Below are 16,756 nucleotides of genomic sequence, written 5' to 3' on the forward strand. Positions count from 1 at the left end.
ACACACTGAAATACCGTGACATGTTCACCATGGGGAAGTGTCTAATACCTCTTCGCAGACTAATCCGAATTTAACTCGTTAGAAATGAATTGGAGGATTGCTGCTTACAGTGCAATGGCTCTGTTCTGGCACTTAAAAGTAGATTCCACACTGTGACAGTGCATTTGCAAGAGCATTTTAAGCTTGTGATAAAATACAAACAGAAACTGGCTTATGAACTCAGCGATAAATGCTTTTTGCAGAACAAAATAAAGATAAGTGCACTCTTCATTGGCCTGAAGTGACAAACTCATGAAGTGTGTGGAACGTCTACAGGAAAATCAAAGGATGGTAAAGTGTGTGAGGCCAAAATAACCTTTTGCTATAAACTTTGCATCCATGCAGAGCCTTTAGCATCAGAGGCTGGGGCCTCTGTGTGAAACAGCTTCATAAGAATACTGATGGTTAACTTGTAGCAAGAATCTGAGTAGCGTTAAATGACAATGCAAGGTACAGGTTATCAAAAATTACTGATCTTTAGATTGCTCACTGCAGGTTCAGTATTCCCATGCACTGAGCACCTGAGCTTCTATCAGCAAGGAAAATAAGGGCACTCAACATCTAGAGAAGTGCTTGTGCTTGACAGTGTCAAAAAGGAGAACCACTGTTTACTAACAGAGTAGTGAGCTTAATTTGTGCTTTGGCTTTGAAAATAAATTATATTGTCTTTTTCAGAAACAGTGTCGTCTCCCCTGTCATAGATGTCATAGACTGGAAGACTTTTCAGTACTATCACTCTGTGGGCCTGCATAGAGGTGTTTTTGACTGGAAACTAGATTTTCATTGGGAACCTGTGCCAGAGCATGAAGAGAAGGTACGACAGTCTCCCATCAGCCCTATCAGGTAACAGTCCATCAGCCAATATGCCTCCACTAAGCTCAGCAGCAAAACTGTACAATTTGGGTCATCTTCCAGCTAACAGAAGAGAGACGTGGTTACTTGCATATGCTCAGTTAATGTTTTTTGAAGGGATAGGTTTTTGGCTTACACTGAGTTTGTTTGGCCTTTAGTAATCATTCTAACTAGATTGCAGTCATACTTTCAACATGACAAATATTTTCCACACATTGAGACAACTTGTACACAACCTGACCAGACAAGGTGTGGAGGTTTGTAGGGAAACCAAAAGATGGATCATGCAGAGTAAAAAGAGACGTCTTGATCATGATCTGTTTGTCTGTTGTTTTGGGTGTATATCTATGTAACATTTCCCACTGTTCTGAGCTTTATTTAATAATTCAGCTCTTGGCTCCCTTCCCCAAGCAAATCCTAGAATTCAGTTCCAGTTGTTCTTTCTTTGGGTTAGATAATTAATTTATTCAAGCTTATGTGGAGTAGCATTCAATCATTTTGCAATACTACCTCTATGGAAATGGCAGGATTTTCATCCTTCACATAATTCCCTATCCAAAACTGAAGGTGTTCACTTCCAAACTGTTTTCTACATAGGAGTCCTGTGGTAGCTGGTGCAGTGGTGGCCATGGATCGACATTACTTCCAAAACACTGGAGCTTATGATTCTGACATGACCATGTGGGGAGCAGAAAATCTGGAGCTATCTATAAGGGTAAGAATTTTAAGTAAAACATCAAGCTGTGGTAACTATGGGGCTTTTAAGGAACCTGAATGAAAAGGCAAGAAGCTATTTATAAAAGCAATTAAGTGCAGAATTGTCTTGAGGCATGGAGAATATCACTTTCCTCGCAGAAATCTCTCCCCATGCTCTGTGATCTGTCAGGACTATACAAGAACATGCAGCTGCTGAGAGTTAGGAGCATTATGTCAGGAGAAGGAAGTTTCACCGACTATCACTATCTGCCTGAGGACAGAGTCACTGGTTTTGGCACCTTCTGAAAGCTGACTTTTCTTTTTTGGCATGTAACATGCACCAAAGGGAGAGTAGCTTTATTTCTTTGCCAACCTGTAGTTTTAATACCAAATTGTTTATATTAAATTGTTTGCATTGATATTTGCTGAATACAAAGAGTGCATGATATTAAAAAGCAATGACAATTGTAGACACAAAGAGTACAGAGTCTTTAATGTCCCAGACAAAAGAAGGTGCGCCCCCAGGCCTCTTCACTCCACTGCACTGTTTGTGCACAGAAAAACATAAAAGCATATGAGTAGCCATACTGGGTCAAATCAAAGGTCTGTCTTTCCCAGTATCTTCTCTGCGTCTCTGTATCTGTGGGGAACAAGTGTATGAAGAAGCACATAATAATACTCTTGCTGTTTCCAGCAATGTGTAGATTAGGATTTCCTGAGGCAGAATCTATAGTAAAGGAGCTTCTCCTTTTTAGATAAAGGTAATCTAAATAAGGTAATCTCTTTTTGTTCTTTCACCTGTGTTTCAGACCTGGCTCTGTGGTGGCTCTGTAGAAATTATTCCATGCTCCCGAGTTGGGCATGTCTATCGAAGTCACTTTCCCCGTGCTTTCTCCTATGAAGAGGCCATTGTGAGGAACAAAATCCGAATAGCAGAGACCTGGCTGGGCTCTTTTAAAGAGAACTTCTACAAGCATGACACAGTGGCTTTCTTAATCAGCAAGGTAAAGACATCTGTAGCGGTTTGTTTCTGAGGGAAGGAGCATGTTGAGGTAGGGGGTGGAATAGAGGTGGGGGTGTCTGTGTGCAGTCAAACATTCAGTGTGCATGGTGCTGGGGATAGTCTTCTTATGAAACCTTCCAGTGGAAGAGCTGTCAGATTAGGAAGGAGAGAAACTTGTGCCTCAGAGTTGTTTGCTGAAGTTATCAAATCTCTTAGAGTATGACACTTTCTCCAAATAACTCCTTCTTCAGCTTGCCTGACAAGCTGTGATTTATTTTCCACCGATAGTACATGGAGGATTGGAGTGCGTCTGAAGTGGAAGCCAGTAGCACTGTGTGCTCGAAGCGCCCTCCTAGAGGACTCGTTCTTCATTACTGAAGCTCTTCCTCATGTGATTCATGAGGATATTCAGTAATATTCACTGGCACGTAGCAAACTGTGGTGTCTCTTGTACTGGAAGGGAACATATCTGAGTGGTCTAGTGACAAAAAAGGTGATTTTTTTCCTGAACTGACAGATGTCCAGAAGCAACTGTCTGTAACTGAGAAAGTCAGATCTCAACATAGCCACTATTTACAAGTCACTTTTTCAGCAGAAGCATCACAGAGGCAGAAATATGGCCTCCAGGGATTTGGATTCCCAGCAACCTGTACACTAAGACAGGCTTGCAGCCAGGTGTGTGGCGTAGCCCTGGCATGCAGCCACACTTGAACCATCTGCAGGCTACACAGCATCCAACAACTACAGAACAGCCACACTTGTTTTAAAGCCACTGTATAATCCATGGCAGATCAGGATCAGTCAAGGGACTGTATATCCCATGTATTACAAACCAGTGGATATTTGTTTATTGGGAGTCATGCAGCTGTGGTTAATGTTGTTAATGTTAGGCTGTTAATGATGTGAAGTTCTTAATGTTGCTGCAGTTCTCAGGAATTCTCTGGCTCCAATACCTTTTCTTGTAACAGTATCCTGTCCTACAAGGCAGAGGGCAAACTTGTGAGAGTTGTGAATGAAAACATGTAATTCATCTTCTTGTTCATTTAACAATGCCATGCTTTTAAGAAGAAAAAGATTCACTGAAAACAGTTTGGCAGATCATGGGTAGGTGGTGTGCTAAGTTCCCCATTCAGTTTTGCTCTTGCATTTGAGTCCTGCATGCCTCAGTCATTGCAGTGCTGGCCATTGTCTAAGCAAGGCAGATACAGCAGGAGCTGCACTGTAGTGGGGAGAGGAAAAGGGCCCTGCTTCAGCGTGACTTCTCGCCTGTCACCTAGTCTGGCCTTACAGTCCACCAGTGGATCTGCCTCTCCAGTCAGCCTGCTATGCTAATCCTAGAGTCTGAAGCTATCACGTTCCTTTTTTGATTCTATTTCCACTTTTTAAAAAAGCTTCTCCCTCCTTGTCTGTGTTGTAGGTTTGAACTCCGCTGTCCAGAAGTTCAGCAATTGACACACAAGGGTTACAGTCATGGAATTGCAAGGAGGATGCTAGGCCAAGTCTTTTAAGATGGGCAGTTAGGTCTTTAAATCATTTAATAATTTCCTGAAGTTCTTTCTTGTCAACTCAGAAGCAATTTTCTGTACTAAATACTACAGCCATCAGTGATACAGTTTACTAGCTCTAAGCACCATGACCTTTTGCCTGAGAGTTTATTCTAGCCAGAATACTTTTAGTACTCCTAAGTATGATGGTCCTTCAAATGATCAATTTTACGGTCTCTATGCTCGGCATACCATAACATAAAAGGCCCTTTTCTCTGTTCCCTTCTTTCACAGCCAATATTTTCAGTATGTCAATGCAGCAGGACGCTATTCAAAAGACACACGCAAGTAATGACATTATTACTGCTCAGCTGCAGATGGGCCCCATGGGGATTTATTGCACTGAGAGGGGGAGCACGGCAAAAATGTCCATGAGCCTTGGTCGCTGCCATTGCCCACTGCAGAAAATAACTAGCGATCCCCGTTTTGGTGGCTTTAGAAGTCTTTGTGTTTTATGGTCTGCATCGCATCCTGCACAGGATGCCCATGGCATGAGCGTTAATGCAGATGAATAAAGCTCTTCCCAGCTCTCTATTATTTCAGCCACTGTCTCTTTTTCTCGTTTTCTTGTGTGGCTTGTTTAGTTAATTTACAAGCACAGTTTCCTTTCAGATTGGTTTACATGGATAATGACTTTCTTTACGTTATTTACCCCATTTATTTGGCGTCAAATGCAGACTGTAACTAGTATGACAAAATGAGATTTACTGCCATTGCCTTCTTCAGCCAAAGCAGAGTCTCATGAGAAACATCTCTTTTTAGGGGAAGCATTTTACTTCTCTATTTCCCTTTTGCAAGAAAACCTCTTGGGGACAGGTTTGTGTGGTGCTGAATTGCATACTGAATCTTAAGACTGATACTAAACTATGAGGTTCTCTTTAACATATTGCAACTGTTGAGCTTTGCCTGTGTAGCTTACAGGGGCTGGCAAACACCGCCACGTGGCACGGCTGATCCCTGCCTTTAAAAACTGATACCTTTCCCTTGATCTCCAAGGCCCTTCATTTGTCAGCGTTTTCCAGGCATGTCGCCAAGTCCTTTTTTCTTTCTTATGGATATAGAGAAATAGCTGGTCTGAGGAAAAGTTATTTACAGGCAATTCTTTGCTTATGTTACCAATTTTAATTTCTCATGTAGGAATCCAGACCAGTTTCCTGGAATCCAAAACTGCATTTTATAAAGTAGAAACATGAAGGGGGAGATCTAGCGCTGGCAAGAAAGAGGAGAGACACTTTTAAGGGTGATGAGATATTTTTAGTATTTGGGCACTGAGAGATTTGGAAAAGTGTTTTGTGTGGTTTTGAAATGGAAGGATTAGACACTTACCTGCTTAGAGGTTTTCAGAACCCTGTTAGCTACCTTCAGTGCTAAATACCCTCAAATATTCAGACTGTCAGTCCTTTGCAGTGCAGATGCCCGTAGCTGCACCAAGGGTTGAAGGCACTTGTCTTTTTTTCAGAACAGAGTTGCTACCAGGAAGGGTGAGAGTTGATTTTGTGTGTATCTAATTCAAGAAAACACATAAATCATAGGAAAGAGTTTATGCCTTTATAGCCGCAAAACACATTAACTTCCTAGATCTAGTAACTGTCAGATAATAATGTGATAGACTATATTTTGAGCTAAATTCTGTCATCACTTACATCCTCTGATCATGGAGGACTGACAATAACTGGGTAATTTGGGCTGTTAAAGGCCAAAAAATTGAATTTTAATCAGCAGGGCAAATTCTATACTGAATGTGCCCAGGTGGCCAAGAAAGCCAACAGCATCCTGGCTTGTATTAGAAATAGTGTGACCAGCAGAAGTAGGGAGGTGATAGTCCCCCTGCACTAGTGAGGCCACACCTTGAGTATTGTGTCCAGTTTTGGGCACCTCAATATGAGAGAGATATCGAGGTGCTGGAGCGAGTGCAGAGGAGGGCAACAAAGCTGGTGAAGGGTCTGGAGAATAAATCCTAAGAGGAGCGATTGAAGGAGCTGGGACTTTAGTTTGGAGAAGGCTAAGGGGAGACCTCATCACTCTCTACAACTACCTGAAAGGACATTGTAGAGAGGTGGTGCTGGTCTCTTCTCACAGGTAACTAGGGATAGAACAAGAGGGAATGGCTTTAAACTCCAACAGGGGAGGTTTAGACTGGACATTAGGAAAAAAATTTTCACAGCAAGAGTGGTCAGACAGTGGAATAGGCTGCCCAGGGAGGTGGTGGATTCACCATCCCTGGATGTGTTAAAGGGTCGTTTAGATGAGATGTTGGTGGATATGGTGTAGGGGAGAACTTTGTAGAGTAGGGCTGATGGTTGGACTCAATGATCCCAAGGGTCTTTTCCAACCTGAATGATTCTGTGATTCTGTGAATAACAATCTATTACAATCCCACTGATTTCAGTGCAATAAATATCAGACTTGACCCCAACTTTTTTAATTAAAAAGATGACGACTGACTTATCTTGCAGTATAATAATCATTTTTAGAGGAAATACTTATTTTCACAATGTATGATACTTCTGAAACATTTACTTCCATCACAATGCCAGACTAAATGCTGGTTTAGCACAAAGTTGGAGGAAGGCTATAGCTGATCCTCCTCCTTTGCATACTAATGAGAGATATATCTCAATATCTATAACATGCAGGATAGAAGAGGTGATAGAAATAATTCCTATGTCATAATTTTCTAGCATCTCTAACACAAGTACACTAGTAACCTTGTTGCCCCTATGCTTTCTCCATAAAGGCAGAGAAGCCAGACTGCAGTGAGCGCCTTCAGCTACAGAAGAGACTCGGCTGTAGAAATTTCCAATGGTTTGTATCAAATGTGTACCCTGAGCTCTCCCAACCTGAAGACACACCAAGATTCTCTGGCAAGGTAAGAGAAAACACACTATAAAGAATGATGAATGTTTTTGCATTGTTCAGAGACCCAGTATCCCTTCCATGTACTAAGTACTCAGTGAGCATAGAGTAAGAGACTGTTCCTGCTTTGAATAGTTTATTGTCCAAACAGACAATGCAACAAGGATGGGAAGAGAAAGAAGAGGACAGAGGAGACAAACAGCTAGTCCAAATTCTCACATAAACATTGAAAGCCAGCCAGGAGCTGAACCCAGGTTGTCTGACTCAGTTCAGCACCACAGCTCAGAGGATCCTAACTTTAGGTTGTTTAGGTGCCATTCAAAAAGGAAAAGAATTGTGTTGCTTCATGCAGATGGCAACTGCAACAGCAGCTGAGATATCTCTGTGCTGGTCCATGTGCATGAAGAGAAAAAAGCACTTCTTCAGTCCTGCACTTCCCCCAGGGGCAGAGGTGGTAGCAATAGCAGTTCCTTGGCTGACTGTGTACAAGAGGCAATATTCTCAATGTTTTATTTTTAAAACACATAAATTAATAATTATCACTAGCTTAAATATGAATTTATTCCAGGCAGCCTTGCTGGAAGGGATTTTCCCCCAACAAGGCAACAAGGTCCACTAATTATGTCACACTCTGCTATCTGTAGACAGATTTTACTGTGTCCTTTTACTATTTTGTCTGTTCTTTATTACCAAAGTTTGCTCAAGAAGAGTGTGGATCACAGGAATTGTCACATGGTTTTTCTTCTGGAATATCTTGGGTTTTTTCTGACTACAGTGTCCAGCTGAAGTGCAATTTCCATTAGCATAAACATTTTGACAGATTTCTTTTAACTATCATAATAGTTAAAACCAGAAGTGAGTATCTGTAACTTAAACAAAACTCACTGGGTAACACGGACCTTTAGGGAGACTCTGCCTCTTATATCAGGTCAGTTTGCAAGATCAGTATGCAAGATCTAGTCTGAAAGAAAAAAATATTGCATGAATTATGAGCAAAAACATAGAGTATAAAGAGATACAAAAAAGTTAGCTGAAGGATATTTTGTTTGTACCTGATTGCGCTTTATTTCAGTACAAACCTTTACTTACAGCTTTACAATACGGGTGTTGGCTTCTGTGCAGATTACAAACCTGGAAAAGCCATTGCAGAAGGCTCTATTGAACTCTCCCCTTGCAGTCACAGTCTCACCCAGGTACTGTATACTTCAAGTACATCGGCACTCTGTCAGATCTAGGGAACCATCCAGAAGGCAGTCACTCCAACACGTATGTAAATGGCTGGGTTGATATTAGTGGAAATACTGATGTGTTCAAAATTAGGCATGTGCTAAGGCAATGATGCCCACTCTTCTGCAGCTGAGTGTCATTTAAAAAATGGCAATGTTCCATGTGTCACTGAGGGCAGATACCCACACTTTGCTTCAGCAGAAATCATGAAGTGCCTATTTGTTAGTATATTTGGTATTATCTGGAGAACAGAAAGCCTGGGAGTAAAAAGATATAACAATTCTAGAATAATGGGGATGGGTTTCCCCATTTAGTGCCTAAAACTTCAGTTTAGTGCCTAAACTGCAGTCAAAGACCAAAGGAAAATTGATGTAGACTCCCAAGCTGGCATTAGACTAGCAAGCTCATGCATTAAGAGAAGCCAAACCAATACAGATCGACTGCAGATATTTACTCCAAGTCCCAAGCAAGTTTTGCTGCTCGCACTGAGCTCAGGGTGAGCTGCAGGCACATTTCTAACTGCAATGTGTGTGGGCACTGTCAGAAACACTCTTCTGTTAAAATATTTATTAAACTAGAAAATTTTCTTATAGGATAGGTTTACTTTATACATAATTACAGTCCACAAAGCCTTTCCTGAGGTAAATAGTCATGCCAGAATTAGCTAGTGGGGGGAATTGCTTTGCAGGGTCAAGGCTGTTGGGTCCCAGTCACTCATGTTTGGGTTGCATCTTAACAAACATGTACAGGAAATTATTTTTGGAATTAGTATTTAAAAAATAATTGGGATGTCCTTCCATCATTGTTCAAACAAATCCTCCCTTTTCCAGTACTTTGAATATAACAGCATGAAGGAAATCCGGCTTGGTTCTGCTCCACTGTTTTGCTTTGATGTCAGACATGGGAAGGTTATCCCTCAAAACTGTACAAAGGAGACAGACAACAGCCACCAGCACTGGGATGTCCAGGAGGTCAGTAATGACTCTGCTGTGAGGGGAAGGCAGCTGACAGGGACTGTGGGATCACTGGGCAACTGACAGGATTCGTGTGTAGGGAAGGGACGAGATATTTGAAGGGCAAGTTTCACTTCTGTACCATTTTCATCCAGGAAATTTAGGATGCCTCTTGTCCATTTACACTGTCTTTGTGAAATAAATTTGGTTTAAAAATACAATTTACAAGAATCCTACCTAAATTCCTATGTCCTGTTTTAACTGTTTGTCTTACTGGCCTTATGGGAATAGAATCAGAATCAGTAGTTGTGAAAATAAGAGCAGGGCAAATCCTTGCCCATTTCTTTTGGATAGAGGAAGAGTCTGGAAATCCTGAACCCTCCCTTTGGGAGCAGGGCAAACATTAAAATTCCTCCTGCATTGTGAGAGAAAAGTAAACTTCCTAACAGAGGAATTCAGTGGACTGCACCCAGCAGAGCAGGAACTCGTCCACAAGACTGAAAAATGTCATGCTCTAGGACAGCCTGGGAAAATAGCGGTTACTGTAGTTGTAGGGATGCTGCAATCCTCTGGTACAGTTCCTACTGTAATTTGTTTTGGTTCCTAAGGGAAGCACTGGTCCTTTTGAAATTTTGTGGCCTGTAGTACTGTAGTTGATGCTGATGACAACCTGTACCCATAGGAAACAAATAGTGGTGGAAATGAGATTTATTGAATTATTCCTGTCAGCTTCGAAAGGAATTGTGAATACTTACCATGCCCTAGGCTCAAAGCTAAATTTAGTCATTATGTTTAGAGCAATACTTTAAAAATTTTGAACAACCAGTCATTACTGGTGATCTATTGTATGTAAACCATTTCAGAAACATGGCCTAGCTTTTACTGGAAATCCCTTATTTTTAATTTGTTCTTTCTTTCCCTTCTCTCATCTTGTAGAATGGAATGATTGTCCATGTCCTTTCTGGCAAATGCATAGAGGCAGCAAAGAGTGAAGATGAGAAGGACTTGTTATTGTGTGTATGTAACAAGAATGCAAACCAGGTCTGGCAATTTGAACGCTCCAGTGTGCTACGTCAGAGATGACTGACAGGTCTCTGTGGAGGTCAAGTCCCCAAAATTTAACATTACTTCTTTTTGGGATTTAAGACACATTTCCTGCATGGACAAGAAAGATGTTTGTGTTTGCTGTAGTATGCAGGGAAGTTAGGAAGGTCTCTCCTTTGAAAGCCTGGCTCAAATAGTTGCCGCCAGTTCCTGGTTTATTCAGCTCTAGCTAAAATTTCTATTTATTCTGTGAAGCAGGGAATAAAGATACTGTGAGCATCAACAGATTCTCAACTCTGCTATTGCAGAAGTTAGTTAAGTTTGCCCTTTGAAGGAAACATGGAAAATTGGCTGCCAGACAGCTTGTCTTTAGCATATTCTGTGACTTCTGAGGATACAGGAAAACGAATGTTTGTGAAACTTTTGAAACTGTGAGAGGAAGCCAGCCAAACCAGGATAAAGAGTTTAGCCTTTTTTTACAGTGCACTCGACTCATATAAAACAAAGTAGGTTTTGTATACATAAAAGTAGTAGATGTTTTCACGTGTAATTGCTAAAATTTTGTTTTCCAACTAGCTTGAACCAAACTTCTACCCTCTATGAGATTGCACAGAGCATAAATTAGCACTTAATTAGGCACTAACTGCTCTAATTGACTTGGAATACCAACAGTCCTGTGTTTGGCACACCCTTCCTTACATTCTTCCTCCACAGTCTAATTTGGATGGGAGAATGAGACTGAAATATTAACAACTTTTGTTTATGAGTTTTAATGAAATTTAAGAACAACTCTTCAGGAAACTTCTGTGGAATATGGAAGAAGATTGAACTAGATTAGAAAGAAGGGTAACAACTTCTCTGCATATTTTGAAATGGAAAGTATCAGTGGCATCTATTTGCTCTTATAAAGCTATGGGATGAGCTTATTATTATTCCAGTGACAAAAGTGCTGAAAACAGCAATGAAAGGAAAAAGCAGGTTTCAACAGTGGCTACCTAGGAAGAAAATACTGGTGCCTACTTCACTTGCTTGCAGCCTAAGTCTTTCACATTGTGGAAGTGAGTAAGTCTTTCACACTGTCAGTTTTAGCCCAGAAAATCTTTTAGATTCTTGCTGTTGTGGGTCTCCAAGCTGATCCTCAAAAGACAGTAGCATACAAAATTTTCTAAACAAGCTACTGCCGAGCCTGCATCCCTGCTGACCTCCTGTCTTTCAAAGAAGTGAATGAGAGTTTGTGTTAGGTAATGAGAATGGTCTCATACAGTGTGCACTACCAAAGCAACTTTCTCTCAGTATTTTGTTAGGGCACTCTCCATTTTGGAGCTAAAACTAATAATGATGACACTTTCCAAGAGCCTGCTAAGACAGAAGAACAAAGATTTGGGAGTCTTCTCACATCAGCACCACACCTGATTTACAGTATAAATCAGTCATAACCATAGGTATTTATTAAAGGGGAAGGGCATCATTAATGAAACTTAAATTTGTTTTTGAAATTTTTTTCAAGAGACGGAAAATGGGGGTGTTTTTGTAAAAGGTACAGTATGTTGTTTGAACTTAAGAGAAAGGAAGGAATAACAGAATATTCTGCTCAGAGCCTCCCAGTCACCTGCTCTTGGTAAATCATAATAAATTGGTTTCAAGCATATAAACCTGGTTACAACAGAAGTCATGAACAGCATTCTGTGCCGTCCAAAACATTTCCCAGTGGGGTCTCTGCTTGCTTTGAGTGCTGCAGATTCCACACCATGTTCAGGCGTCACTCCAATCACCCTAATTATCACTTACTCTTTCTTTGATAGCATCAGAATCTAATACCATTTGCTGCTGTGTGATTTAAGATTTCCTGTGACGTTCTTGAAAATGCTTCAACTTCCAGCTGAAAGGATGGTAGTAACTTCGTCCAGAACACCAAGTGATCCCTGATCATTGCCCAAATCTAGGGTGAGAAGAAAGAATTTCTAAAATTGCATAAAAGCTGAGTGAAATGCTGTTTTAATGACATGTGATTCCTTTATTTTAAATTATAAGTATGCCAGATTTTTTAGTAATGTATTATTTATTATATTTTGGACTCTACACTGGGAATATCATTCCTTCAGCATTTAGCTTAATGTTAAAAGTGTATACAAATGTGGTAATTGATCACAAGTGGGATTTATCACAAGAATGAAAATATTTTTGGTTTAGAGAGGAAATGTTTGGAATTAAACCTAAGAGATGTGGACAACCTCATCTTATACTGCTTTTTAACATAACAATAAAACCCTAGAAAATAAGGTTTGCTGTAGATACATGCACAATAGAAAAATATGCTACATAACACCTCTTCCAACAACAAAATGAAAATATATGGTTCAGTACCATTTAAAAAATAATTGTTATGACACTTGTTTCTTTTAGTAACAGTGTAGATGTGTGTTTGGTTTCCCAGGGAACTAAACCCCAGAGCACAGGCCAGAAGGGAGCTTCAGTGTGGTCTAGGAGGTCTCCGTATGGGGACAGCCAGGCATACCATGGTGCACACTTCCCTCTAATATAAACATAACTTCTTATTACACAAAAAAAACAAAGGGAAAACATCTATCCCGTTTTTCCTAGTTCCCTTCCTCTACGCCTTTTAACTGGATTGGTTGGTTGTACCAACGCTGTTTCTCCATTTACACTTTGTCCCTGTGGTTAGATCCATCAGCTAGACCCTTCTCCTCATGCAGGGGACCTGACAGAGGGTCTCTGCTGAGGGTGCTAGTGTGTTTTCCTCAGTTTTGCCCACCTTTCACACAACACTAGCAGACATGGAATTACTTTTAGCTCTGTATTTAGACAGGGACAACATTTCAGGTTCCCCTGATTCCCACTGACCGGAGAGAAACATAAGAACAAAATGTTTCAGGCAAGGATGGAGTAGTAGTTTTAACTCTGAAGGCCTCCAGAGCAAAGCCTTGGGCAAGAGCAAAGGAAATTCAGCATAGCATAAGTAAACATTTTACAGTCTAACTCCACCTGTTTCTTTGAATTTGGCAACCCAGGCATAATGAATGCTTTGAGCCAAACCCACCCATGAAGCTGAGCTAAAAGGTCAGATTCACGAACACGTTACCTTTCAGTTGACAACACTTATTAAATAGCCTGGTTTATTCCTCTTCCAGCTAACTGGAAATAGAAGAACATAAAGGCTTGAAGAATTATTCACCTTACTTTTAAAGCTAGACCCAGTTGATGCAGTCGGTATTGGCCATAGTTTGGGGTTTGTCCAGTTAGGTGAGGTGTCATCACTAACGCAGAGAAACAGAATGGCAGCATTTTTCTCCACGTGTTAACCTGAAGTTTGAGCAGGGGGAAGGTTAAAGCAACCTTTGTGCTAAATCCTGTAGCACGGAAGCGTTCAGGGCATGTCTCACTCCATGTGGAAGTGCCTCCAGGTCCTCCCTTAGAGACGTTGATTGAGCTGTAATACTGTCTGATTACTAAAATGCAATAGCTTCAATTACAGATTTCCCCAGGAAGGAATGGGGCTATGATGAGGCAGCAAGACAAGAACAGTAACAGCCTAGAGTTGCGCAACAGCTGGAAGGTTACATGTGAGTGAGAGCTTTCAGATTCTGCCTTTGTATCTCATTTTATCTCCAGAGGTTTGATTCAAATTACGAATGTATTGGAAGGGAGTAAAAAAGGAGTGTTTTGCAAATATTGGTAACTTCTTGGCTCATGTTTTTAAGCTATACAAACTGCACATGTCTGCCCTGAATAAAGTATATCAGTGCACAGTGAAACGTTGTCTTTTTATTCCCCTTCATTGTGATATGAGTGCCTAATGCCTCTTCTTCCTCATGCTGCAGAATAGCTGGTCTGCAAAGACCCCGTTGGAAAGCCTCCAGTGGCAATAGCTTCATTTAGCCATCACCTAACGGTCTTACAGAAATGTACAGGAGGACTCTGCCTCCACCAACATTTTAGAGGGGGGTTGATTTTATAGTCCTTTGCCATAATTTCTATTGGTTTCAGTGGAAAGGTGTGAACAGGGACTACAGAACTAGAGTTCCAGGAAAGCATCATCTCTGGCACACCCTTCAGACAGCTCACAGCTGTTTCTTCACTGGGTGGCTTGGAAGGATGTACCAGAAAAACAATCTGGCTACATGACTTGGGGTAGCAGGCATAGTGTTTTTGCTGTCTTTCTAGCTGCAAATGGTGTTTTTTTGTAAAATAGTATCCCACTTGGGGATTACTATGCGTTAGAGACACGGGACGGGATTCACCTCTGTTAACTACAGCCACATAAACAGTAGACACAACTAAGCTAATTGTCTAGGCTGCTTCTACTGGTCAGCAGAGAACACTCCCAGAGGTTACGTCTTTCTTTGCAAAGACAAGTATTTAAACAAGATGGGTGAAACACTATCTAGAAGTGCTTGCTTTCTCTACTGATTAGAAAAGGAGTCTTCATGTTTAATTTAGATGGCATGCATAGCTTTTAAACTGGAGTTGCATGGAAGGAACATCAGCCAAAGGGTACCCAGGCTAAAATCCCCCCCAGGAGCCCAACCCCACTGCCCACTCTTCTGATTCCCCCCAGATCTGGCTTTATGCATAATGATGACATGCAAGAACAAACTCCCTTGCCACCATCTGCAGTTTCATCAACTAAGCTTACACCAACAGCACTTTTTTTTTTCAAGATAGCTTCTTTGTTCACAAACCTGTGTAGGATGCTGTGTTACAGCATAATCTGTTCCAAATGGAATAAAAATTTACATTTTCAGAAAAGTCTCTTTGGAGATGTTAATTCTAATATTAATGATAAATCTTCTATATCTTTCTGCTGAGTAGGCTAGAAAGTTACAGCAGAATTTTCATGGTAGAGAACAGATACAGGTGTCAGGATTGTCAGCAAGGTTCTTCTTTTTAGCTTGAACCTCAGTTACATACAGAACAGCCTAAAGGCTGAATACATTATTCAGTTTCTAAGTAGCTATACAGCGACCTTTGGTAAAGTCCATGACCTTTGGTAATACTATCATGATATTTATTTGCACTAATGGCAATTTTGTTACAAATTGAGAAGATGGTGAAAATAATCCATTTTTAAAACAGGCATTACATAAAAACATTAAAGATATCTTAACATAATCTAAATTATTTTGTGCAATTATTAAAAGATTGCTACCACAAATCTCCATTCTTTGCCATACATTTACTAGTCTTTCAGTCTTACAGACCAATAATGTCACTTATATTGTTATAAGCATAAATGAGCTTTAAAGGATTACATCCTTTAGTATTATGTTTTTCACAGTATTTTTTCTTAACTTCTTAACTTGATATCCTATTAGGTGAAAACAGGTTTTTTTACAGTCTCCTTTTCATCATTTAATGTGACATTTACATGAAAAATTTAATCGCAGATATGAAAGAAAATCCACTGGTTCTTTGATGCATCAGGAGTTCATCTCTCAAGATTTAGAACATCAGATATTTATATCTGAGTACAAACCATTGAGAGGCTGCTTCAAACAGTGTATTCTGTCAGTCACTCTTTATACATATGGTTTGGGATTGCTGAACAAACCAAAAGTGGTCAAAAGCTGTAGCCAAACCAAAATGTTTAATGTGAAACAGTCCTATAGAGAAGATAGTTCATTGCCTTAGTGTCATTTTCTTTTGCTTTTCCTTTTATTAGCACACACTGCCTGCTCTGCCTGCTTAGAAATCAAGAGCCAAGCAGTGAACAAAAAGACAGTTTCATAATCAGAATATTTCAAGTGGGCAGATGCATAAAACTCATCACATCAATTAAAAATAAGCCTTGCAGTAACATTCTCATTGGCCAAGTTGTCTGTCTAAAACACTGGCTTTTTGTCATCTTATCTAATTTGTGTATTTGTCATACCCATCGAAAACTCATTGTCTATGGTGCCAAGAGCTGTTTTAACTTAAAAATCAGTCAACAAAACCTATAGCCTGGAAGACCGCTTAGTCTGACTGAGCAACGAATGCTTCCTGAGTTCAGCTGATGGATCACCAGCTGCCGTGCCAAGCCCCCAGCCAGTGGCAAGAGCCGCTTCTCTGGGGCAGTTTGCCATCCATTCCTTTATTTGCAGAAGCAAAGGAAACATTAATTTCCTAGTGTAACAAGCCACAGTCAGCCTGTGGTGTTTGCGTAGATATGCACACGTACAACCTCAGGAACGGAGCCTGGTGCTGATGCTAAGGAAATAACTTTTAGTTTTACATAAACAATGAGCAGTTTCGGCTCCAGTTCCTGCTGTTGGAACAACCTCCTGCGTGCAGCCCGTGACAGCGCTCTTAAGAGTCTCTAGTGCCAAGAACAACTCTTAAGTCAGTGATGAGAGGGAAGGGTGAAACAAAATAGGTCTTGACACTGAAAAATAACTTGATAAGCAAAATAAGTTCACCGAGACCACAATTTCCTAATTACAAGAAAACATCCATCTTTTCTGAAAAATACAGTATTTCCTACGTTTTCATTGAACATTAGATGTTGTAACATGACGCTCAGGCTTGGCATAGAGTGCTAATTG

At 40.5% G+C, this 16,756-nt stretch overlaps 1 protein-coding gene and 1 long non-coding RNA gene across 3 annotated transcripts in view; one reads left to right on the forward strand and one right to left on the reverse strand.

Annotated features, from left to right (window-relative positions):
- GALNT15 (polypeptide N-acetylgalactosaminyltransferase 15) overlaps positions 1 to 13,987 on the forward strand; it is a 29,997-nt gene extending 16,010 nt beyond the window's left edge. For both annotated transcript variants that reach the window (XM_074838404.1, XM_074838411.1), the window contains exons 5-11: positions 715 to 882; positions 1,489 to 1,606; positions 2,397 to 2,591; positions 6,872 to 7,003; positions 8,082 to 8,183; positions 9,048 to 9,188; positions 10,107 to 13,987. In XM_074838404.1, coding sequence (XP_074694505.1) covers positions 715 to 882; positions 1,489 to 1,606; positions 2,397 to 2,591; positions 6,872 to 7,003; positions 8,082 to 8,183; positions 9,048 to 9,188; positions 10,107 to 10,253 — 1,003 coding nt within the window. In that variant the 3' untranslated portion in view covers positions 10,254 to 13,987. The remainder of the gene's footprint in view (positions 1 to 714; positions 883 to 1,488; positions 1,607 to 2,396; positions 2,592 to 6,871; positions 7,004 to 8,081; positions 8,184 to 9,047; positions 9,189 to 10,106) is intronic.
- Positions 2,602 to 9,039, reverse strand: LOC141929240 (uncharacterized). Its single transcript, XR_012624981.1, has 4 exons — positions 8,122 to 9,039; positions 7,890 to 7,951; positions 5,461 to 5,638; positions 2,602 to 3,567 (listed from the first exon to the last, which is right to left on the reverse strand). It is a non-coding gene; the product is annotated as an uncharacterized LOC141929240 (long non-coding RNA).
- Positions 13,988 to 16,756: the final 2,769 nt, after the last annotated feature.

This window comes from Strix aluco, chromosome 1 (genome assembly GCF_031877795.1).
Source record: "Strix aluco isolate bStrAlu1 chromosome 1, bStrAlu1.hap1, whole genome shotgun sequence".
Taxonomy (NCBI): Eukaryota; Metazoa; Chordata; class Aves; order Strigiformes; family Strigidae; genus Strix; species Strix aluco.